The 24526-nt window shown below is 38.2% G+C and overlaps 1 protein-coding gene and 1 long non-coding RNA gene across 2 annotated transcripts; one reads left to right on the top strand and one right to left on the bottom strand.

The window, feature by feature from the left end:
- The first annotated feature begins 528 nt into the window (after window positions 1-528).
- LOC106544491 (betaine--homocysteine S-methyltransferase 1) lies at window positions 529-14823 on the top strand. The gene is made up of 8 exons (XM_014060770.2): window positions 529-686; window positions 4670-4802; window positions 5704-5822; window positions 8921-9112; window positions 10985-11132; window positions 11528-11710; window positions 12511-12739; window positions 14603-14823. The coding sequence occupies exons 1-8, from the start codon at window positions 651-653 to the stop codon at window positions 14787-14789; spliced, it is 1227 nt and encodes a 408-aa protein (XP_013916245.2). The 5' UTR covers window positions 529-650; the 3' UTR covers window positions 14790-14823.
- On the bottom strand, window positions 14591-19557 carry LOC106544493 (uncharacterized). Its single transcript, XR_015696666.1, has 2 exons — window positions 19069-19557; window positions 14591-15327 (listed from the first exon to the last, which is right to left on the bottom strand). It is a non-coding gene; the product is annotated as an uncharacterized LOC106544493 (long non-coding RNA).
- Window positions 19558-24526: the final 4969 nt, after the last annotated feature.

Genomic DNA, 24526 nt, shown 5'->3' with positions numbered 1-24526 from the left:
CACTGGTTTTAAATCCCGATAATAGTACGTGTGAGCTGCTTAAGCAGAAGAAACAGACCCCCCTAGCGGTATCTCCACCAAAACGTTCGCACATGCATACACGTGTCTATGTATTGGTCAGTGGTGGAAATCATAGCACGTTACATCATAGTCTCTCGGTGGAAGAAATGCCTTACTACGCCTTTTCCCCCAATCTGGTATCATCCGAAAGTTTGGAGTAGGATTCCCAAGGCCCCCGTAACGACGTCTGGAGACGAGGGGGGTGGTAGTTGCGAATGATGGGAGCTGGGGTCAACGCGTTCCAAAAATATTAAGATTTAGGAAAGGCTGCTCCAAAACGGCCCTTCCGTTTTTGCTTATTTCTTAAGTACATATTCTGGATGTGCGTCTGAAAACAAGCGGCTTTATTCAGTCGTGCGAGAGGGGCCTCGCCTCGCGGTCGAGGTATAGATGATGAGCTCAGAAAGGGGAGTACCATGACCGCAAAGAACCTCCAGGCCTCTCTCAATCCGCCCCGGCCTCCGAATCCGCCCACCTCAGCCTCCAGCCTATAAAATACGAGGTTGGCGGGTTGTGCTCACCCTGCTTGGTTAAGGGAGAGTTGTGGCTCTGCGGCGGACGAGAAGTGCATCCAGCGGGAATACTTCGTCATGGCACCTATTGGAGGGAGCTCTAAAGCAAAGAAGGTAAAAAGAACGAGGGACGCATTTATCCGTTCTCTTTTGCAGGGAACGAAAAGCAAGGAAAGTGGCCCTCTTGGTTGGCGAGATTGCATATTAAGAAACCTCACGGTAATATTCCTGGGAGGGTCTTGCAAAGTTCTGGGAATTAGAAGAGTAGGAGCGGTGGCCAGGAAACTACCAACCATGAGTTGAGACAAATGAATGCCAACTATCTTTTCTCCCTTGGCTCTTTTGCTGCTGATTAAATTGATGGCAGAAATAGCTGCCCAATTGTATTTCCTGCATTTGGGAAAAGATAGTTAAACACACTTTCCATAGTTCTAACTTATGCACCCACAGATTTATGACATAGTAGTCCCATTCTGGGACAAACAGGATTCCGGATAAAGCTGGTTCAGTTAAGACTGACAGCTGACTTGCTATTTCCATATACTGAAATACATATTTGTAAATGCAAAAATTGGAATTTTTGTCCTTTTAGAGAGGAGATGCATTGTTGACTGCTTTATAATCACACACATGTAAATAAAAATAATATTTTTTCTATTATGAGTAGAACTTATAAGAAAAGTTATTTGAGCTAAAGGACAGAACTGGCTCTGTTAAAAGGTGGATTACTCTTTGTAAAGTGATAAATTTAAATAAAAGTAACTGAAGAAAACAGGATTACTTGATATAATCAATTCAACTTTTAATAGTACAAAAAAGAAATTTTTTGTAAGAGTAGTGGGAATCATCAGTAAAATTGAAAATTAATAAAACCAGAGGGTTAACCATTAGTATTAATTAAAAGAGATTCTTCATGAAAAATCCTGTTGCTTCACAAGTTTTCAATGTGATTTTTATTTTCTTCATCAGAATAGTTAATTTCATCATATATAATTGAAATTATTTGGTCACTTTTTGATTAATGTATTTCCATGGTGTTAGGGTGAGATCCAATTCATATTGTTTTCATTTGGGAATCAGAGTTTTATAAATTTGATCTGATCAAGTAATCCTCTGGAAAAAAAGAAGCCAAAAGGTATGTATAGGGCAGTGGTGGGTTTCAAATTTTTTTAGAACCTCTTCTGTAGGTGTGGTCTACTTTGTGGGAGTGGCTTGCTGGCCATGTGACTGGGTAGGAGTGGCCAACTTGTAAAATGTGGCGAAACTCACTTAACAATGCTCTTGCTTAGCAACCAAAATGTTGGCTCAGAAACTGGTATTTGAAGCAAGCAAGCAAGTCTTAAAACTGTCAAGTTACACTTGCACCCCCAACCCTTCAGAAAAAAAAACAAACCCAGGGGTGTTCAAAACTTGACAGCTTTAAGACTTGTGGACTTCAACTTCCAGAATTCCTCCTCTTGCTTTTCATCTTGATGATGTGCGGGGGGAGGGAACTGCAACCGGTTCTAAATGGCACTGTAGATTTGTGGAACCTCTTCTATAGAAGAGGTTAGAACTGGCAGGAACCCACCCCTGGTGTAGTGGGGAAAACATTCAAGAAGAATTGAATCTGATAGTAAAGGGCAAATTTCTGCAGCTATGAAAAGTAACAGGACAGCTGTCATACCTTATGAGCATAATATAGGGCCGTGATGGTGAGCCTATGGCCTGCATGCCCAAAGGGCCACGCGAAGCCATGTTGTCCGGCACACACAGCCTTGCCTGCTTGTCTTCCAGGTTTACGGTGCGCATGTGTGCGTGACGATCAGCTGTCCTTTGAGCACGTGGTAGTGCTGAAAACCGACATGCTGATCATCTGGTATGCATGCATGCTAAAACCCGGGAAGTTCAGCTTTTCTGGAGCGCTGTCCTGATGAACATGTGCTCCTGCGACATTTCTGCACAACTTTTTCAGCACTCGGTGCCTAAAAGCTTTGCCATCACTGATATAGAGGGCTAAATAATCTCAATGGTATTTTGCCATTCCTTTGAGAATAATTCATTATAAAACATTTAGGAAAATATAACTTCAGAAAGCAGACCAGATACTTCTCTTACTGACTAGGAAAAACACCAAGAAGCAATTTCAGCCTACTGATGATCATGATCATTTTGCTCATAGTAGATTTTATACTCCATTCCCAATATCTTTATTTTATTTATTTATTTGTTTGTTTGTTTGTTTTGTTTTGTCAAGCTTGTATAAGATAACAGATATAAGTATAAACATGATTATGAATACAGGAAATGGATACGAATAAGTGGGGACAGTAGGACAGGGATGGTAGGCACATTGGTGCACTTATGCACGACCCCTTACAGACCTCTTAGGAATGGGGTGAGGTCAATAGACAGTTTAAGGTTAAAGTTATGGGGGTTTGGGGATGATTACAATTGATGATGATGCCTACATCGTAACCAACTCTTCAGGAAGAGTTGAAAGAGACCTCTAACTGAAATCCATTGCTGTAGAGCAGTGGCTTCCAATCTTTTGGGTACCAGGGTCTGGTTCCATGAAGAGAGGTTTTTCCATGGACCGGAGCGGGTGTGGTTTTGCATGCTGCCTGTATCCCATGGATGGGGCTTTGCTTCTTTGTGCAGACCAGTTTCTGGCATGCTGTGGCCTAGTGCTAGTCCATGAACTGAGGTTGGGGGCCCTGCTGTACAGTAGAAATTCATGGCCTGTATGTACCCTTGTCTGATTCAGTATATATATATATAGCTTGGATCCTCTGTCTTTTTACATTTAGTTAAAGAAAGCTTGTAAACAATCCATCTGTTCTGGTCTCTTTCTGCACACAAAATAAAATGTTTCTCACTTTAGAATGATAATAACTCACATTAGTGTTTGGTAGACAGGGTAGTAAGTATGTTTGTACTGGAATAGTTCCTCAAATTATGACTAGGAAAATTCCAAATCTTTATTGCAACTAAAATACAAGAAGTTAACACCAAAATTCCAGTCCTTATATTAGGCAAAATTATTCTCTACCACCCACTTTCTTTGGTTAGGAAGCCGATACCACTTTAAACTACCATAGTTAGAATAAACTCTGAAATCATGTTACCCCCTCCAAAAAAAAGCTGTTTCAAAGTTCTACACAAGCTACCCAATCATTTTCCCTTACGTAGAATTCTTAAATTTGGAGAGCTGCTGCAGCATGCTCACCTATTTAGTTCCCCCACCTCCCGCAAATACTGGGTTCCTAAAGCACTGTGCCTACTTTGCCTCCACCACTGGATTCCAAACAGTCCTCTTCCACCTCTTAAAATCCATTGCTTATCTACTGAAGATGGGCAAAAATCAGGAGGCTGGGAAGGAGCAGGCCATATATTGTGAAACTTGAGCTGATACTGGAGAAAGTAACTTCATTGTCAGCAGACCCATGTCAGGTTGCAACATTCAGGCTTCTCTATTCAGCACGAGGAGGAAACCTTTGTGTTTTGTGGAGTAACCCAAAAAAGCAGATTCTTTTTTTCAAAGCTGCTTGCTTTGAAAGGTCCATCATAACTTCAAATAGTTGTTAAGTGACGGCTACCTGTACTTCAGTGCTACCATCAGGTTCACATTATTTTTGAAGTTTACAGTCATCACTTATAAAGCCCTTCATGGTATTGGACCTGGGTACTTGAGAGACCGCCTGCTGCCAATTACCTCCCAAAGACCCATTAGATCACACAGATTAGGCCTCCTCTGGGTTCCGTCTACTAGCCAATGTCATCTGGCTACTACCCGGGGGCGGGCCTTCTCTGTGGCGGCTCCAGCCCTTTGGAACGAGCTCCCCGCAGAGATTCGGACCCTCATCTCTCTCCAGGCCTTCCGAAAAGCTGTTAAAACCTGGCTATGTCGGCAGGCCTGGGGTCGATCAATTCCCTTCCCCTCTCGAATCGTGTGGCTGTTGGTTGTTTTAAATTCCCTGTACTTTTTGTTGTAGTTCTTGTGTTTCCCTTCCCCACCTTTGGGTTTGTGCGCCGCCCTGAGTCCCGCCGCGAATAGGGCGGCATATAAATAAAATGAACCTTGAACCTTGAACAAGGATTCATTATTGTCATTTTAGGGTATTTTAGAACGGCTGGATGCTGGAGAAATTGTGATTGGTGATGGAGGATTTGTCATTGCTCTTGAAAAGAGAGGTTATGTAAAAGCTGGACCTTGGACTCCTGAAGCTACAGTGGAAAACCCTGAAGCAGGTAATGTATATTTATGTATTCATCAAATCAAATTTGAGGGGCTGCCACAAAGAGGAGGGGGTCAAATTATTCTCCAAAGTGCCAGAGGGCAGGAGAAGAAATAATAGTTGGAAACTGATCAAAGAGAGAAGCAACCTGGAAATAAGGAGAAACTTCCTAACAGTAAGGACAATTAACCAGTGGAACAGCTTGCCTCCAGAAATCATGGGGACTCCATCACTCCATGTTTCTAAGTAGATTCTAGACAGTCACTTGCCTGAGACTTGAAGACTTCCAAGGTCCCTTCCAGCTCTATTCTATTGTAAATTCTAAATCAAATATTCTGAATTGGATAGTGACCCAGTTGTAGAATAAACATATTGCTCCAGTCCAGTTAAAATTAGTTAATCTAGCCCTTTCCCTTCTACCCATACGAGTTTACGGAGGCTTTATGGAGGTTTTTAATTAGATATTACCTTTTAACCTTGCGCATGTAGAAGTTTTTCGAATTGATGTAAATCACATTACTGTTTTTTTATGCAGGGAAAAGCAAGTTAGAAACATTGTTTGCCCAAATCAACATCTGTGAAGTGAGCCTAGTGTTCTTCCTAATTTTATCGTTTTGTATATCTGTGTGGATCTACATGCGGAATAATTTAATAATAATTCATCATGTACCATTTACAAGCTATGTTGCACAGGATTCCTATGAGCTAAAGTAATAGGTTTTCTAAAGAAGTCAATTATGACTTTTGAAAAATAATAACAGAATAATGTTGAGTCATTGAAGAACATTCAATCAAGATACTTCGGACACAAGACGGGACCTAGAATCATAGGGGCAATAGGGTTTGTTAAAAGATACTGCTGGTACAGTGCTAACGGTATGTTTAACTCTTGACTTTGCTTCAATATTTTGTAGTTCGTCAGCTTCATCGAGAATTCCTCAGGGCTGGAGCAAATGTTTTACAGACATTCAGCTTTTATGCCAGTGATGATAAATTAGAGAACAGAGGAAACTATGCAGCTGATAAATTTTCTGTAAGTAGTTTCAACCGCTTCTTATTAGTAATTTTGACAAGTAAGCAGAGTTTTTAAAAAATGTGTATTTAATCTTGATACTTTTGTGTTGCTACAGTTTAAGCAAAAGTATTCACGTAGTCCTCGATGTAGGACCACAATTCGAACCAGAACTTTCATCTCTAAACAATGCAGTTGTTAAATGAACCACACCCCAATTTTACCACCTTTTTTATCACAGTCATTCAGTAGCCACTAAGCAAACCACACAGTTGTTAAATATACTTTGCTTCCCCCATTGACTTTGCTTGCTGGAAGCTTTGAAGGCAACAAATGGTAATCAAATGACCACAGGACACTGCAATGCTCGTAAATGCATGCCAGTTGCCAGGAACCCAAATTGTGATCATATCACAGGGGGTTTTAAGTCCAAAAACCGGCCATCAGAAACTTTTTTCAGCATCTGACTTAAAATGATTGTTAAACAAATAGTCGTAAGTCAAGGACTACTTGTATCTTTATTGTTAAATTAATATTTAACAACACTAACACAATGTTAAACAATACTTAGTTGCCCAGGTTTTTTTTTTTTTTTACATTTTCCCAGTTTCAGGAATGCTTTAATATTAATAGTTAAAAGTTTCTTAAAAGAAGAAATGGTTGGCACAACATTTTCTTTATAGTGCAATGAGTCTAGACAAAGTGCTTAATTCTTCTCTACTTGTTCCTGAACTTCTGGTTTGCCCATAGGGCCGGTTTTTTGCGCTCCGGAGGCTTCAGGGAAGCTCAGGGCCTCCAGGGGGGGCTCTTTTCACCCTCCTACAAAAAGCCTCTGGAGCCTGGGGAGAGCGAAAAATGGCATTAAAAAAGGGTGAACTCAGCTGGCCAGCGCACACATGGACGCTGGCCAGCTGACAGGGTAGCTCCTCGCGTGCCCTGACAAATGGCTCCGCGTGCCACCTGTGCCACGAGTGCCATAGGTTCGCCATCACTGCCCTATACCATTTCAGACAAATGGTTGTCCAGCCTCATCTTAAAAACTTAACAGTTTTGGAGCATTCTCCTGGAAGCAAGTTTTTCCACTGATTAATTGTTCAACCTGTCAAAAAATTTCTTCTTAATTCTATATTGCTTCTGTCCGTGATTAGTTTCTATCCAAAGCTTCTTGTCCTGCCCCTCAGGTGCTTTGGAGAATAACTTGACTGCCATCTTCTTTGTGACAACCCCTGAGATATTGGAATACTGCTATTATACCACCCGTAGCCCTTTTTTTCATTAAACTAGATATACCCACATCCAGCAATTGTTCTTTATGTTTTAGCCCCAAATCAGCTTTGTTGCTCTTCTTTCTGCACTGCTTTCCATCATACTACTACTGGAACTCAGGAGTAGAACAACCTACCACATAGAGATCTTAACCTCCCTTGCATTTTCTACCTCACTGTAAATTTTAAAATTGAGCAGCCACAATGGTACAGTGGTTAGAGTGCAGTACTGCAGGCTACTTCTGCTGATCACCGGCTGCCAGAATTTTGGCAGATTGAATCTCACCAGGCTCAGTGTTGACTCAGCCTTCCATTCTTCTGAGGTCCCAGATTGTTGGGGGCAATATGCTGACTCTGTAAACCGCTTAGAAAGGGCTGTAAAGCATTGCGAAGCGGTATATAAGTCTAAGTGCTATTGCTAGATTGCTCACTGAGATTTGATGATGGAAACATTCTCCTGCCAATTTCTTTGCCATCTACACTTGTTGCTGGTCTCTTTCTAGATCTAATTCAGAATGCGAGTTTTGATTTTTAATACCCGAACAGCTTAAGGACAGGTTACCTAAAAGAATCCTTTCTCCTTTATATATCTATCTGGATTTTAAAAAATGAGTAAGTTCTCCTCCAGGTGCCCTTACTAAAAGAGAATAAGTTGGGTCTCTTACAAGGGAGAGAATGGCTTTTTTATAATGGCACTCCACTTATGGAACTCCCTCTCCAGAGAGATTTGACTGGCATCCACACTAACATTGTTCTGGCACCTTTCTATTTTCCAAAGGTTTTGAATTGGCTGTTAATTCTATTTGAAATCATATTGTTAAATATTTTGAATAAGTACCTTACAAAATATAAAATTAAAATGATCTCAAGGAGTATGGCTTTTCAGCCATGTTATTTTATTTTATTTTTTAATATTGTCTCCCATTCAAGGAAACACTTATTGATTTCTGACATAGGAGAAACTGATGAAAGGAACACTCATAGATATTAGGATTTATAATGAGATTTATGTATGTCTGAATCAGGGGAAGATAATTTTTCTGATGGACCACATAAGAAACTGGAGCTATTATGGAGTACCGCTGCCACCACCTCCATACTGCCCCTCATTACCTGCACAAGCTGGATGGGGACAGTCAAAGGACCAGATGTAGCCTGCAGGCCATAAACTTTCCAAGTCTAGTCCAGACTCATGCTGATCTGCCATCCCTGGTTAAACTCCTTACCCCGAAATGGGATATTACTACTATTTACGTTAAATTGGTCAAAGTCATCTTCTCTCTTAATAAGGCTTCTTTTTTATTTGTTTCCCTTGGTTATCTGTAATTAATTGGGCAAAGATCAAGTTTAAAGGATAAGCTGCACTTCTCCAATACCGTATATACTGCATTTCTGTAGGCTACTGAAATTGGAAATGATCAAAGTATTGCTCCATTCTCATGTATAAAAATATGCCAGTTAACCCTTGACAACCATTGCTTGCTTTGTGGAATTGCTGACTGATAAAATGCACAATACTTTAACTGTATAATATATGTGACTTTTATTTTTTTTCTTACACTATTATGTATATTATTTAATACTCTGTTTTGAAGAGGCCCGAAGACTTAGCTCGTTACCCAGGCCTTTGATAAGGATAACTGAAGCCTTCTTTTAATCTAGGTTGTTTTTTGTTTGGTTCCACCAGGTTTGTAATTCTGCCATCTACTCTTTTTTTGTTTCCTGTTTTTAGTGCCTTGCTTCCATGTTTTCAGTCACTTGTAAACCACTAACAGTCACTGGGAGTTGGGCAGCGTACAGCATATTTAAATAATGATAATAAAAATTAGCACTTCAATCTTTTCATACCATTAGGGGCAGAGAATAAATGAAGCTGCTTGTGACATTGCAAAAGAAGTTGCTCAAGAAGGTGATGCTTTGGTGGCTGGAGGTGTTAGTCAAACACCTTCATACTTAAGCAGCAAGAGTAAAACTGAAGTGAAAGCAATCTTTCGAAAGCAGTTGCAAGTTTTTATCAAAAAAGAAGTGGATTTCCTGATTGCTGAGGTAAATAAATTCACTGACAAATGAAAAGTATTGTCTTTATTGTCTTTATTTTATTTGTACTCTTAATGACATAAGGAAAGACAAGGCAAATAGGATTGCCGTATGGAAGAGATTGGCAGTGTTATTGCCCAAGAAAGCTTTAATTTGTGCAAAGTCTGTGTACATCTCCTAATAGAATTGTATTGTACCTCAGTTGTACTTCAAATTCTAAGACCTTTCTTGATAATATGATGCATGCACAGACACATGAACCCACGTACATACATACATACATATATACCTATATGGATATATTTATTGTATTTTTCGGACTATTAAGATGCACCGGTGTATAAGACTCACCAAGATTTCAAAGAGGTAAGTAAGAAAAAAAACTTTTTGTCCTCCCTGGCCCCCAGGAGAACTCTGCAAACTTCAACAGGGCTAGGGTAAGGCAAAAACTCCCCCATTTTTCACCAAAACAGGGGCATTTTTCCCTTCCCCCAGCCCTGCTGAAGCCTGCAGAGTGCTCCTGGGGGTGTGTGGGGGAAGACAAATACATCTCCTTTTTAGCAAAAAATGGCCCATTTTTTGCCTGTTTTTCACCAAAACGGGGGCATTTTCCTCTTTCCCCAGCCCTGCTGAAACCTGCAGAGTGCTTCTGGTGGGAGGCAAAAGGCCCCCGTCTTTGCGAAAAACGGCCCGTTTTTCTCAAAAATTGGATCCATGGGCGGGGCTTTGGGAGGCCAAAAATAGCTGTATTCGGTGTATAAGACGCACCAACATTTCCACGCTCTTTTAGGGGGGGGGATGCATCTTATACTCCGAGAAATACGGTATATCCTTCCTTTGGCATGGTAACCCAGGCCTCAAACTAAAGCATTGAATCGAAGTGGTTAGAAAGTTCTCACATTGAATTAAGAAATCACCACTAGTTCCAAGATTTAAAGTAAGTTGTTATATGGTTAAAGATACTTTTGGTTGTATGGGTGGGAATGGAACAACTTGCCACAGCCAACTTGCTGTGGAAAACTCCCTGTGGCCAACTTGCCACAGCCACCTCACCCACAGCCAACTTGCAGCAGGCGAACTCGCCATGGCCAACTCACTGCAAGACAACTTGTTGTGGGACAATTTAACAATTCTATTTAATTATTTTAAATAATGCAAATTATTTTAATTTTGCCATTCGCTTTTCATTCTGTCCCTCCTTTTGCATCTTTTCTTTAATGATTCTATTCCACCATTGCTTTCACATTAGTGCAACTTTTGTCCTGCAGCAAGTTGTCCTGCAGCGTGGTTGGCCGTGGTGAATTGGCTGTGGCAGGTTGGATATGGCGAGCTGGCTGTGGCAATTGTCATAGACAATTCATGTAGCCCTTGATTTACAACTATTAAGTGACCATTTGAAGTTACAACGGCACTGAAAAGTGACCTGTGACCATTTTTTACACTTACGACCATTGCATCATCCCAATGGTTACATGATCAAAATTTGGACACTTTGCACCTGGCTCATGTTTATGTCCCAGTTGCAGTGTCCCAGGGTCACATGTTTACTTTTTGTGCCTTTCTGACATAAAAAAAGTCAATGGAGGAAGCCAGATACATTTTACAAAAATGTATTACTTTGACAGCTGCAATGATTCATGTAACACCTGTGGCAAGAAATGTTTTGTAACATGGGGCAAATTGACTTAACAACTGTTTCACTTAGCAATGGAAATTTTGGGCTCAATTGTGATCATAAGTCAAAAACTACTTGTAAATATCTGCAGCTGTTCTTTAAAAACAACTTGGCTTCTTATTTTTATCTTGACATACTGCATTTTTTTCAATTAAAAAATTGTTCCTCAACTTGTTTTGTAAATTCTTTTTGTAAATTGTTGCTAGTATTTTGAACATGTTGAAGAAGCCACATGGGCAGTTGAAACTTTAAAAGAATCTGGGTTGCCAGTTGCAGTTACTCTGTGCATTGGCCCAGAAGGAGACATGGATGGTGTACCACCAGGAGAATGTGCTGTTCGGCTAGTTAATGCTGGTAAGATGTTACTTTCAGTATCAATTTCGATTAAAGCTTCTATTCTGACAATTTCATGAATATAATTTTATTGGCAATAATATAGAAGTGATTTGCTGTTGCCTTCTGGGATAATTTTCCCACTTTCCAAGGTAGCCTATGTTCTGATATTCCTATCCAATAATTAAAAGAATTAAAGAAAAACATTGTACTTCTATTTCTCAATTTTTCTGGCTTTTTAGTGATTTTCATCATGACAAAAATATAGCTTCTCACTATTCTAAGGTGATTTCATCCATGCATCTTTAAAATGCAATTAGTTTTACAAAAGATTAAAAGGGGTGAATGCTGGGCATTATGTTTAAAAATCTTGACTCTGAAAAGTATTACAAAAAATGTTGTTTCTTGTTTCTTAGGGGCTTCTATTGTTGGAGTAAACTGTCACTTTGATCCAGCTACTTGTCTTAGAACTATAAAACTCATGAAGGAAGGTTTGGCAACTGCGAAACTAAAAGCACACCTGATGTCACAGCCACTTGCTTTTCATACCCCTGATTGTGGGAAGCAGGGTTTCATTGATCTACCAGAGTTTCCTTTTGGTAAGATTTCATTGCTCTTTTTTTGTGGTTATCAAGATTATCAAGAAAAATAGTGCAAAAACATTAAAATCACATACATGCTGGGATTAAAACTACACACATAATTTTAGAGAAGACTTGTGTATGGTTGATCTGAAATGAAATCTACACTGTCTTGCTTAGAATGCAAGTAAATATTGGATAACTTAAACCAAAATAAAGACATTTTTCAAGAATAACCTAAGGTACAATTTAGAGTAGATTGTGATGATTTCTTCACAGATACTTTAACTACAACTTGCATAGGTAGATTAAAATATTTTTGAATGGTAGTAGAGGAAAATGAGGGAGTTTACATTATTTGAATTTGCCCAAGGATGGAAACCAGTTGAATTAGCTTTTTCCACAACTCTCCAGTTAAACTATATTTTGCATTTTCCCTGGGGATGTTGGGTCTGTATTTAATAAATGTAGGGATTGATGAAAAGAGAACAAAAATGCTGTTAAATTGGAGGGGGGCAGGGGGGACACCTGCAGCAACAAACAGAGAAACCAAAAGCTGAGTGGAAAGGAATGTTAGTTTGTAAATAGAAGGTATAAATAGAAATAAAATCCAAGTGATTTTAAGTAATTTTTAAGATTAGGTCAACTTTGTGGTAGGAGACCATTCCCAAAGTAGGAGTAAATAAATGCATAATTACCTAACTTGGTCCGTGGAGGTCAAAGGAATCCTCTTGAGGATAATGCTAATGTTTTACCGGTTTTGTGTATAATATTAACTGAATATTACAATGAATATTTAAAAATTCATATCATTACAGCTTTGGAGCCAAGAATTTTAACCCGATGGGATGTTCACAAATATGCAAGAGAAGCTTACAATTTAGGGATCAGATACATTGGAGGCTGCTGTGGATTTGAACCATATCATATCAGAGCAATTGCTGAAGAACTGGCCCCAGAAAAGGGTTTTTTACCCCGGGCATCTGAAAAACATGGTAGCTGGGGGAGTGATTTGAGTATGCATACTAAACCCTGGGTTAGAGCAAGGTAAGTGTACTTTTAATTTTGGTAGTAAAATAATTGATTTAAAATATAGTTACTCCTCAACTTACAACTATTGGGACCAGAAATTCTGTTGCTAACTAAAGTGGTGGTTAAAATTATCTCTCTGCTGCCATCCAGTGGTTGCCTGGATATTTGCAGCTCAGATATTGAAAACCCAATAGAGCTAGAACATATACTATCACTCTGCTGCCTTCCAATTGATAAACTGAATGTTTTGAGATCATTTGTTCCAGCCACCTGTCCTATTCTATAATCCATTATTGAGATGCCTCACAAAAAACTATCCCAGCCTGTCTTTAAATGCTTCTAGCAAAAGAGAGTCTAGTATTTTATGATCCAGTCTGTTCTGTTACTGAATCACCTAGAGCAGGGTGTCAAACACAAGGCTCGTAAGCCAGATCCAGCCTGTGATGTGGTCAGATCTGACCTGTGGGGCCAGACTGGAAAATGTAAGGGGCCAGCCCATGTGGCTTGGGCCCAGGCTACCCAGTGCCGAAGAGGAAACATGCCAGCAGTTTAGGGAGTGGTATCAAACTGGCCATGCCCACCCAGTCGGCCACGCCCAGTGAGTGGTGTCAAGATGGTCACACCCACCCAGTCAGCCATGCCCCCCCCAGCTGAGCCCCCCCTCCCAAGATCAACCACAGCCCTGATGTGGCCCTGAATAAATTGACTTTGACATCCCTGACCTAGAGTTCTAGGGAGATGGGCAGCATATAATTTGAATAATAATAACTTTTACTGTTGAAAAATTATTTAATGTCCAATTACAATATGATTCCTTATAATTTAAACTATTATTTTTGCCTTCTGTACCCACACTGAACAAGTTTGTTCCATTTTCTCGATGATGGCCTTTCAAAGACAGCTAAGATGTTTTTGCATAGTCTTTTTTTCTCCATGCTAAACAAGCCTCCAACTGTTTCTGTTCTTTGATTTACTTTTTGGGTCTTCTGTATATGTTCTCATAAGATTTAATTCACATAACTAAACACAGTCCATATTTTGCTATCTTCTCTGCTAGAAGCTTAAGGGAAAGTTCATCAATTTTTTTGCAAAATCAGAAGGGCACTATGTCTATTACATTCCTATGATCAGCTAAACTGATCCCAATAAAAATGGAGATCAGCGTGATATATTCTGCCAAGCAATACATTATTTTCTAAATAATAATGTATAATAACATAAATAATAGTTATTTAGGTACTCTTTCCCCCTTTTCACTCTTTAATCCTGTGCCATTAAACCCATCCTCCATGATTTTTCAACAGATCAGAAAAAGGATTTCAGGATGATATTCTCAAATTCCTTGAAATCTCATGGATGTAACTGTATTAGTCCTGGAGACTTAGAAACCCATTTATAGTAGCTGGGTGCTGCCTAACGTTTGATTGTCTCCATGGGATAATTGATCTGCTTAGGTCTATTTCAACAGTTCCCCTTGAAGCAAAATAGGAGTTTAGAAACTTTCTCTTTCTTCCCCTTGTCGCCTCTTAAAATCTTCTTTCTTTACCAAGCAGTGGGCTTACCCCTTCCTTTTTTTCTTCCTCTTGTTAGCAAACTGACTTTTTACATACCTTATGAGTCTAGATTCTATTTGCGCCTTAACTTTTTTGACTTTCTTTTCTGCAGGTATTAAATACTATCTGGAACTCTTCCTAGGATATTATGCTTGTGCATGCCTCTTCATACAGTCTAGAGCTCACTGTGCATCCACAAGCCGCAAAGCTTTTCTCTTTCTTGGTTTTTATAATTACTGTTGATAGTCATGACACAATAGATTAGAAATATGCCATTTTCCATTTTCTTATTGCCACTAATTAGCTTTGTTTGTTTTGTACTTAGGGCTAGAAAAGAGTACTGGGAGAATATGTTACCTGCTTCAGGTCGGCCATATTGTCCCTCACTGTCAAAGCCAGATGATTGGGAAATGACCAAGGGCGATCTGATACAGCAGAAAGAAGCAACAACTGAACAACAGCTGAAAGAGCTTTTCAAGAAACAAACATTCAAATCCAAAACTGTACCGTAAATTAGCAGCAATTTAATAGCAATAAAAATTGCAATCATTATTAAATGAGCCGATGATACAGGCAAATGTAATTCATAGACCTCAAACATTATCTACTTTTTTCCCACATGGTTATACAGACAGAAGAGATTCCTCATCTTTCATCCTATTGAAATAATTTTATTAAATACCGTAGGACTGTCCAGTTAAAACAAAACAGATAAGATATTCTGTAGCTAAGCTAGTAAAGTGTTTTTAAAACTATGCTGGCTCACTGCAATTAGAAATTATATACGGCCGAAGTGTGATCTTCTTTCCTTTGGTTCAAGTGTTGCAATTTTGAGATTTCTACAGAAGCACAACACAGTCCTGCATATTCTTGATTATTTTACATACCCTCCAGGACCCAGCTTTGGCCATTTCTTCCAGGGGTTCCATAGATGAGTCATGCTTGTGGAAATTCCATTATGTAAAAGGGTTATTTCTTCAATAACAATTGCTGGCTCCAGATTTGTGCTTTTAAGTCACACTGCATTCAGTTACATCTCCTTCACAAAGCCTGAGTTTAAGATTGTAGGGAAAATATGAGTGTATTTTAGGTTAAATATAATTTAGCTTCATCTGGGTTGCTAACATAATTTGGGGGAGGCTATTATGTGGAGCAATATTTAGCAAAATACCAAGGTACTAAACACTTAAAAAACAGGCATGTTTTCAGTCAACCATCCTCTCAGAGATTAAACATCTGTTTCCTACAATAATGTTTTTTTTTTAAAAAAAACATTTTGCTTAAATTTAAGCAGAGCCATATTAAACTTTGGTGCTGTTTTCTCATTTGGGCAGAAGATTCCTATACTGTATTTTGGAGCAGATGTACAAATACTCTTCTTGATTGAGATGTTCTTAAAATTATGTGTTTATAGTTTAAGCAGTTCACTCTTCTGAGATGGACAAATAAAATTACAAAAATAATTGCCAGTTGTACTCCTTCCTTATTAGCTTTTCTGGACAAAAATAATTAAGAATGTTTAGATTTGATTAAACTAAAATAAAATGTATACTTGTTAGTACACACCATAGATAACTATTTTGATAAGTCCATTACTGAGTAACTCAATTGTAATAACACTACAGAGAATGCTGTAATTCCTAGCAAAGGGAGTGTTCTTTCAACTAAACTGTAATGTAACTGTAACAATAGGTGTTTGAGATGAGCTTGTTTATTCATTGAATTGTGTATATTTTGCACACTTTTCCTATATGTCAAAGACACTCAGGTGTGAATGATGTGTCTGGCAAATAAGAATAAAGAATTGTCACATCAGTAAAGAAATGGAATAACAGCTCCAGAAATAAGTAAGGTTGAGTGTTACTGATGTATTTCTAATAGTTCTTCTGAACTACTAAGTTCAGATTTGACAGATATCTATCTTGGTTCCACCACAAATGCGCGCACAACAAAAGCGCGCCTGACTAAACCGCGGTGTCTAAAGTGCGGTGACAAAACCGCGCGACGAATGAGCGACGAATTAGCCCTAAAGCGCGCCGACAAAACCACGCTGTAACGTAACCCTAAACCTAACCCTAAACTTAACTGTAAATCTTACCTTAAATTAAATCGCACTTCTGTCGGCGTGCTGTTGTCGTCGCGCTTTTGACATCGTGGTTTTAGCGCCGCGGTGTTGGCGCGCTTATGACGTTTGCGCTTTTGTCGGGTCACGATCTATCTTATTGTTTGGTAATGAAATATCTTTTAATTAGCACAGGGCTAGTAAACTAGTATAAAGCATGTATATAATATTTTCTTATTTTATATAAGTCTAATAATATAGTGTAGACCTTGGGCATTTTATGGCCCACGGGCCACATTGTCTAGCCTGTGGCATGGGCGGCAGCAGCAAAAGAGGGCGGGGCTGGTGGGGGGGTGGGGCGGCAGCCCTCCAAAACAGTTCCAGTTTCTCATGTGGCCTCTTGGGAAAAAATAATGATATAAAGTATCACATCTCATTTAAATATGTGTCTAAAATTTTGGACATACAATTTATGACATGATATATGCTTTTTTTTAAAAAAAATGTATTAAATTATTATATAAAAAGTTAATATGCCAAATAGCCATAAGAGAAAAAACCCTCCCAAATCAGAGCAGTATCTTTATTAGGCTAAAAGTTAGGGTTTTTTATGTTCGTGGAAACACTTATGTAAGAAATTTACTAGAGGCAAAGACTGAACGTTAAGAAACCTATTTTGTAACTAAATACATAATTGTCATTATTTATAAAATGTTCCATCAACCCTAAAATCATTCAATTAAAAGAAAACTGCATATGTGAAGAAGAAAAAAAGATAAGTTGGAGGAAAAAACCCAGATAAAGAAAAGAAAGAATGAGTTGAAATGCATACTTGCATATGTGTAAGGAAATAATATAGACCTGTGATGGCAGATCTATGACACGCGTGTGGCATGCGGAACCATATTTGCCAGCACAGCAGCCCTCTGGTGCACCTTGATTTTTGACCTTCCGGAGGGCCGGGGGAGGCTGTTTTCACCCTCGCCAGGCTTCAGGAAAGCCTCCGGAGCCTCGGGGGGGGGGGGGGGGAAGCCCCCGCACATGTGGGTTGCTCGTGCATGCACAGGGGTGGGCATGCAATAGCGCACATGCACAAACTTTTGGCATACCTTTAGAAAAAGGTTAGCGATCACTGATATAAACATTCAATAACATGCATATTATGCATAATACTATATTACTATAGCGAACAAGTTATAATATGCTACATAAGGAACTCAAATTTAGAGGACTGTTACATTGTAGTACTGGATGCAAATTGCTTCTAGTACTTACCAACAGTTTTTAAACGATGGAGACAGCTAACAAATGTTTTTGGGGAGCCAGCGAATGGCCTTATTTTTTTTTAATCTCAGGTAAACATAACTCTTAGGAAATATGCATTTCTTTTGAATCAAGCTTGTACATCTGACCATTATCAAAGTTTGACCATTGTCAAAGTTTTCAAGATCAAGTGATCTCAGATTTGTTCTTGTATGTATTAATAATTACTGTTGGATAGTCAGTAAATATATAAAATTCAGAATGCAATATCTTGGACAGAAAGATAATCCTTGGACAAACTTGTCAACCCCTAACAAAATAATCTATAGCGTTTTAATTTAAGTGCTTCAAATTAAAGATATGTTTTATATTACTGTTGCACAATTTCATAAAATGTAATACAGTCACTTGAACGTTCACATTGTGGCAACCTTTTCCAAAAATAGAACAAAAGCTCTTTGTGCTAAATCACTGGAAGGCAAAAAATTCTTGAATACAGCTTGTCTACAAGAAACCAAAACCAGTTTTCCTATAAAGCTACCATCATAGAAGATAATTTTTCATACCTTGTAAAAAGAAAAATAAATAGTAGTAGGACACTAATACATCTTATCAATCCAATATAATTATATCTTCAAAAAGTTTTTGTCCTAAGAATTACTTAATTACATTAACTAGCCAGAGGAACTTCCAAATGATTCCATGTACAGTGTATCTGAGGTCCAGAATTTGGTAACTTCTGGTATAAAATGTTCTGGTATCAATGTTAATAGCTAGAAAAATGATTCCGTTTCAGCTGGGCCAGTAGCAAATACGTTTGGAATCCTTTATACAAGGCAGCTAATTATAGTGTTCCTATTTGTTGCTACTATTGTTGAGTTATCTGGACACTCATGAAGACAACGGCTACATTTCAAAATAGTTTACTGTCACTTGTACCTTTTATCTGCTTGTGCCACACTTTTTTTACTTAAGAGGTTCCCTGAACATTTAGGGGAGGATTTGACTTAGTTGTTGCCAGAAAAATGACCTTGTAGGGTCATTTGCTGTAGGAGTTGGCAATATCCTGATAACACATTTAATTCTTTGCTGCCATCTTGTGGTTGCCTAACTCAGTTATAGCAACCTTGCCTTTTTGTTATTCCCTTCCCCCAGTATATTTTGAGCATATTCACGTCTCCCCAATTTCAATTTGAACCTAATAGTTCTTGAGGAACATCTCTGCACCTTTGTTTTAATCCCAACTCATAGGCAATAACAGCCAACTTAATGAGACAGTCTGAGCCCTGTTATGCAGAAGTTTCAGATGGTTGATCCTGAGGATGTGGACAAGGTCCTTGCAGCTGACAGCTAAGTCATCTGTGTTCTGGACCCTGCTGGTTGGTTAAGGCGTTGTGGGAGATGCCATGTGGCTGGAACCAAATGGTTGTTAATACTTCTTTGTAGGAAGGGATGGTGCCACTTACCTTGAATGAGGCCATGATGCACTCCTACTCAAGAGGCTATCCAATGGTCTCAGCCATGGTAATAACTTTTGTCCTGTGTCAAACCATCCCTTTTTGGAAAAGACTGTGGAGAGGGTAGTTGGCAAACAGCTTCAGAAGGCCCTGAATGAAGCAGATTATCTGGATTTTTTTCAATCTGGGTTCAAGCCATAAAACAACACTGAGATGGCATTGGCCATGCTTGCTACTGATCTCTGAAAGGATGTGGTGGTGCAACTGGGTCTCCTGGATCTTTCAGGGGCTTTCAGTAGTATTCTGGACTGATTCAGGAGACTGGAAGTACTGTTTTGTGGTGATTCTCGTCTATTCTATGGCCAGCTCCAGTTGGTATTGGTGGGCAAGAAGAGGTCAAGGATCAGGATCCACTCAGCTCCTCTGATGGCTTTGTGATGCAGCCTCCTCTCCTCTGATCAGCTGTCATGGATAGGCCACTCAAACACTAGGAAATAAATAATATGACTGAAAAAAATAGTCTCTCCAATACCTGAATGATAGGAGTGAGCACTGGGGTTGATTTATGAGGTAGACAGGAGCTTCTTGATTCTGACAATCAGCTACTACACTGGTCATCAGTAAAACTTGCGTTTTTTTCTCAGACCCAGCCACACTAGAGAAAATGCTTGGTTGCTGTTTCAATTGAGCAAATTTATGCTGGCATATTTTGTGTCAGCTCCCAGAGATGAAACAGAACATTAAACATGAAGATCTTTGTATGATTTAGTTGTCAAATGTTCTTGATTAAAATGAGCAAACATACTGTAGCTTTAAGAGAAGTAAACTGGTGGGATTAATTCCAGAGATGTAGCCATATTGCTCTGTTACAACCAAACACAGAGAGGTCACTCATCTTAAAACAGATGAGTTCTGTTTTCAGTTCTGTGGCCCACATGTGATAGTGAGTTGCAAAATGCATATGCACACATAGATATGCACTGAAATGCACACTTGTATGTAGATGTGCAACCCGGCCATTTTAGACATACATAAAAATAAAAAGGTGCTTCTGCATTTTCATAGGATTTGAAACAAGACACAACACAGTTTCTTTTTTTACCTTTTATTAAGAAACTAAACAATAGTTAATTTTGAATTTGTGGCCTGTTTTTACAAGAGTCATTTACAGCTGGATAACCACTTTCCATTTTTTACTGGACAGATAACCTCCAAGACATACATACATACATACATACATACATACATACATACATACATACATTTGCTTGATGATACATTTGGATCAAGATGACACCTTAACATGGTATAGGAAAATGACTTAATAGATTTAATGCGAAAATGTATGATGCCTAAAGAATTTTAAGGTCGTCTATAAAAATCTATGGCATATATGTTGAATGTGTCAAACATTTAATATTGCTTCATTTCTGCATTTTTATACTGTAAGATAGTAATGGAGTATTTTTAGAAGTCAACTTGTTTCCTCCCTTCTTTAAAAAAAACCTAATTCAATAACCTGTTTTGCAATATCAAAAATTTGCATCATTCTTCATATGAGCTGCCATATAAATGATGTTTGAATTGCCATTCTTGTTTGCGACTTAGGGTTGCTTGGTTGCAGGGAGCTCTGTACATCAATTTGTCACCAAAACCCTGTAAATGGTGATGAATCCCATACAGCATACCTAAATACGTAAGAATCTACAGCTGTCTCCTTGTTTCCCAAGTGATCTGGACAGAGCCAAGATTATTGAAGACAGAACATTAAAGCAACTTGCTTCCTCTCATGACTTATAGGTCCTGCAGGATTTCCTACAATAAGGCCCAGCAACATCTGTCATTTTGGCACTAACACTATGATCTCTAGGATACAAAGGAAGAAGATTTTCTAATAATAAAACTAGCAGGAGTTGCCACAGCAATTAATCAGAAATGTAGGAAAACAAATTAGAAGAAGGATCACGGACATCAAGTTGCATGCAGCTTTCCAGACTCAGAGGAATCCTACATGAGATGTGGAAGCTGTTGTTTGAATAACTCTTATCTTCCAAATAAATAGAACCATCCTGTTCCTACTCCAAATTAATTCCTAGTATTTTTAGAGCTAACTACTAAGTAAGTATACCTATTTACTTGGCAGCAAGCTTATCAAGCACTATTAAGATAATTTTCAAATAGAAGATTCCACTGAAAGCCTATAAATCCTTATACAAAGGAATTTCTGCACAATTCAAGGAAACAACTTCTATGAGTATAGTTGTGTAGACCGCATCTAAAACTAATTTTATAGATTTGACAATTTATAAAAGAAACCAATTTTAAAAGGCTACATATAAACAGTATGAAATGAAAATTTTGTAAAACCAGATTGAAGACAAAGAAACTAAACCACAATGTAGAAATTCTATAACATGCACCTGGGTTACATCCTGCTATGAATGTGAGTTTTGGTGGCAAATTGATGTACAGAGCTCCCTGCGACCAAGCAACTGTAAGAAACAAAAAAAATTGGCAATTCAAACATCATTTATGTGGCAGTTCATATGAAAAAGAATGCAAATGTTTGATATTTCAAAACAAGTTATTGAATTAGTTTTTTTTTAAAAAAGGATGGAAACAGGTTAACTTCTAAAAATAAGTATTCCATTACTATATTAGAGTATAAAAATGCAGAAATTAAGAAATATTAAATGTTTGACACATTCAACACATATGTCATGGATTTTTATAGGTGATCTTAAAATTCTTTAGGCATCATACATTTTAAATTAAAGGAATAATTAAATTATTGCTCTGAAAGCATACAGTAAAAAACACACATTAAATCCATTTAGTCACTTCCCTATACCATGTTAAGCTGTCATCTTAATCCAAATGTATCATCAAGCAAATAACCCTATAGTTCTATGGAGTCACCACTTGTGAGAGTCAATAACTGTGTGAGATTTAATAAAATATGAATAATGGTCTACCATTAGCCTGCCTTGTTTACTTTTCTAAAATACATCAAGATCCTTTTGCAATGGAAAACACAATATGTCAGGCAAGGCATAATTCAAACTATAGTTTTTAGAATTCTATTAAAATCAAAGATCAACAAGGCAAAGCAACAAAATTTAAATATTAAAAAATGTACCTACTTTACCACCATTGATCATTTGTAATAAGAATGAGATATATATGTTTGAAAAACAAGCCAGCAGCTATTAAAGAAGATTGATCTGTTATGTGGCTTGTGGTTTCTCCCACAGTTCCTTATTTACTGTTTTGGAGTTTAACATCTAGTTGTAGTTACAAAGTTAAAGTATTTGTTTTTCATTGCTTTTTGAGGATAGATATTGTATGTCTGTTCTATTAAAGTTTATATGACAAATTATATAAACTGCACTATTCAATTTTACTCTAAGGAGCTCACAAACAACTTCAAGGTTTTTCTATTTTCTTCTTATTATAAGTACAGCTTGATGTATTCACTGAACCAGTATTTCTCAATCTCAGAAACTTTAAGACTTCAACTCCCAAAACTCAATCTTAAAGTTTCTGAGATCGAGAAACACTCCACTATGCATTTAATAGTTATATTGTTTCATTTTGTGCTACTCTCCTTTAAAATTACCTTTAATGAAAATTGCTTTAAAATATGTAAATTATGAAATATTCAGCTAATAGAAAACACAATACAAATGTATAAATGAAGAGAATGACAAAGAGAGGATGTAGTGATTCATATTTCATTTATTAATTACAGATACATAGGCCCTAGTCAACCTTCAATAGAAAACATTCCCAACTCAGAATGTAACTTGCTATCTCAACAGAAAGGAATCTTCTGTTATTCAAACCCATTTTGCCACATTATACTTGCCACTAATTCCACTGGCTCCATTTTTGGAGCTTGCAAAAATAAATTTAAATATTAACTAGCCAATGAGAATTGGCTAGAAAACATTTGATTTTGGATATTTTTTAAATAATTCATATTTCTAAAACTACCAAGGCAACACCACAACTTCCAAACACATGGCACACAATCCACTAGAGTCCATTATTTTACAATCAGTTGTTTTAATTGTAGAGATACTAATGACCTTTATGTTTCAAGAACTATATTTAGGTTCATTTGAGTTGTAAACTTTTGAAATAGTCTTGGAAAAACTCTACTATTAGGATTTTATTGTTGTTGTTTTGGTGCATTAAAGTCCGACAACCCCGACTTGAATGTATTATTTCCTAATAAAGTTTTAAAGTGGAAAAAAAATCTGCACTGTGACAGAATCTGTATCTTATCAATTTGTTACTTTGAGGGACAGGCATATACAGTATGTGCACTAGCTTTTATCCTAATTGGAACCATCATGATCCCTGATAATTATTTATTGACCCATGTCAGGAATGTTAGCTTCAAATACTCTTATTCACATTTCAATCTGTCAACCTGGACTCCTTTAATCTAAATTTTTCAGGTTCATAAATAGGCAGTTGCCTAGTAAGAATATCATATAATGATTAGGCAAAACATATTTAGTCATTTCCTTCCCTTTAGAACTGTTATTAACTATTATTTTATGATTATTTTAATTTTAATTATTAACAGTCAATAGAAAAGAATTAATAAAATTTAATGGAATTAAATTCTATGAAAAGGAATTGGAATTAAGTATTCAGAATGTGATATATTTAGATGTGAGATATGTGTGTGTGTGTGTGTATATATGTATATATGTATATATGTTTATGTATGTATATACCGAGTAATGAAATTTAGAAAAATATAAAAACCTGGTATCGTACCTTGGGGAAATAGTTTCTTTAAAAAGACTTTGGTAAGGTAAGGCTGGTTCAAAATTAAGACTGACTCCCACGGATCAGGTTTGTATTTTTCGACAATCTGAAGTCGCTACGACTGATACAGGTTTTCCTCTTAGGGCTTGTAGACGTCTTTGATACGCATCTTCTTTCCGCAACAACCAGCGGAAACGTGAGGGACTCACTTCAAAGGCAAGAGAGAAGTTTGCAAACGCAGCTGTGCTCGACGCCCGCCATCTCACCGCAGAAACCCGCCACGAACTTCAGCAGCCACCCTCCGTGAAAAGGTCTCACCAACCCCTCAACTGAGACCCTAAAGCTGCTCTTTTCGGGACCGGTCTTGGGTTCAAGGCGCCTTTCTGGCAGGATTCCGTTTTTCCCAACCATCCGCCCAGGAGCGCTTTGATCCGGATCATTTGGAGGAGAAAGAGGAGGGGAACAAGGCGGGCGGTCCTGAAATATCGGGGAGGAACAAGGCCGACAAAAGGAGAGGAGCGAACCGCCGTCCTCCCTGTCCGGCGGAGTGGAGGATGAGACCTCCCACAGCTCGAGGGAAGAGGCGGGCAGGGCGAACAGCGCAAGAGGCGGGACAGCGGCCTCGCGGTGGCTTGTAAACAGATCCGGCGTCTCCACGTGACCGACTGCAAGTACCTGTGCG

Source organism: Thamnophis sirtalis, unplaced genomic scaffold (genome assembly GCF_051295495.1).
Source record: "Thamnophis sirtalis isolate CommonGarterSnake01/CBP01778 unplaced genomic scaffold, rThaSir2_p1.2 scaffold_5, whole genome shotgun sequence".
Classification (NCBI taxonomy): Eukaryota; Metazoa; Chordata; class Lepidosauria; order Squamata; family Natricidae; genus Thamnophis; species Thamnophis sirtalis.
The sequence above is the reverse complement of the archived record's forward strand: the minus strand, read 5'-3'. Positions and strand labels throughout refer to the sequence as shown.

What these genes read in the sequence shown, in the direction of transcription:
- LOC106544491 (XM_014060770.2), top strand. Translation starts at nt 651, where the DNA reads ATGGCACCTATTGGAGGGAGCTCTAAAGCAAAGAAG. An exon ending in TGTTCGGCTAGTTAATGCTG is followed by an intron (nt 11,133 to 11,527) that starts GTAAGATGTTAC and finishes CTTGTTTCTTAG; the next exon opens with GGGCTTCTATTGTTGGAGTA. An exon ending in TCTACCAGAGTTTCCTTTTG is followed by an intron (nt 11,711 to 12,510) that starts GTAAGATTTCAT and finishes ATATCATTACAG; the next exon opens with CTTTGGAGCCAAGAATTTTA.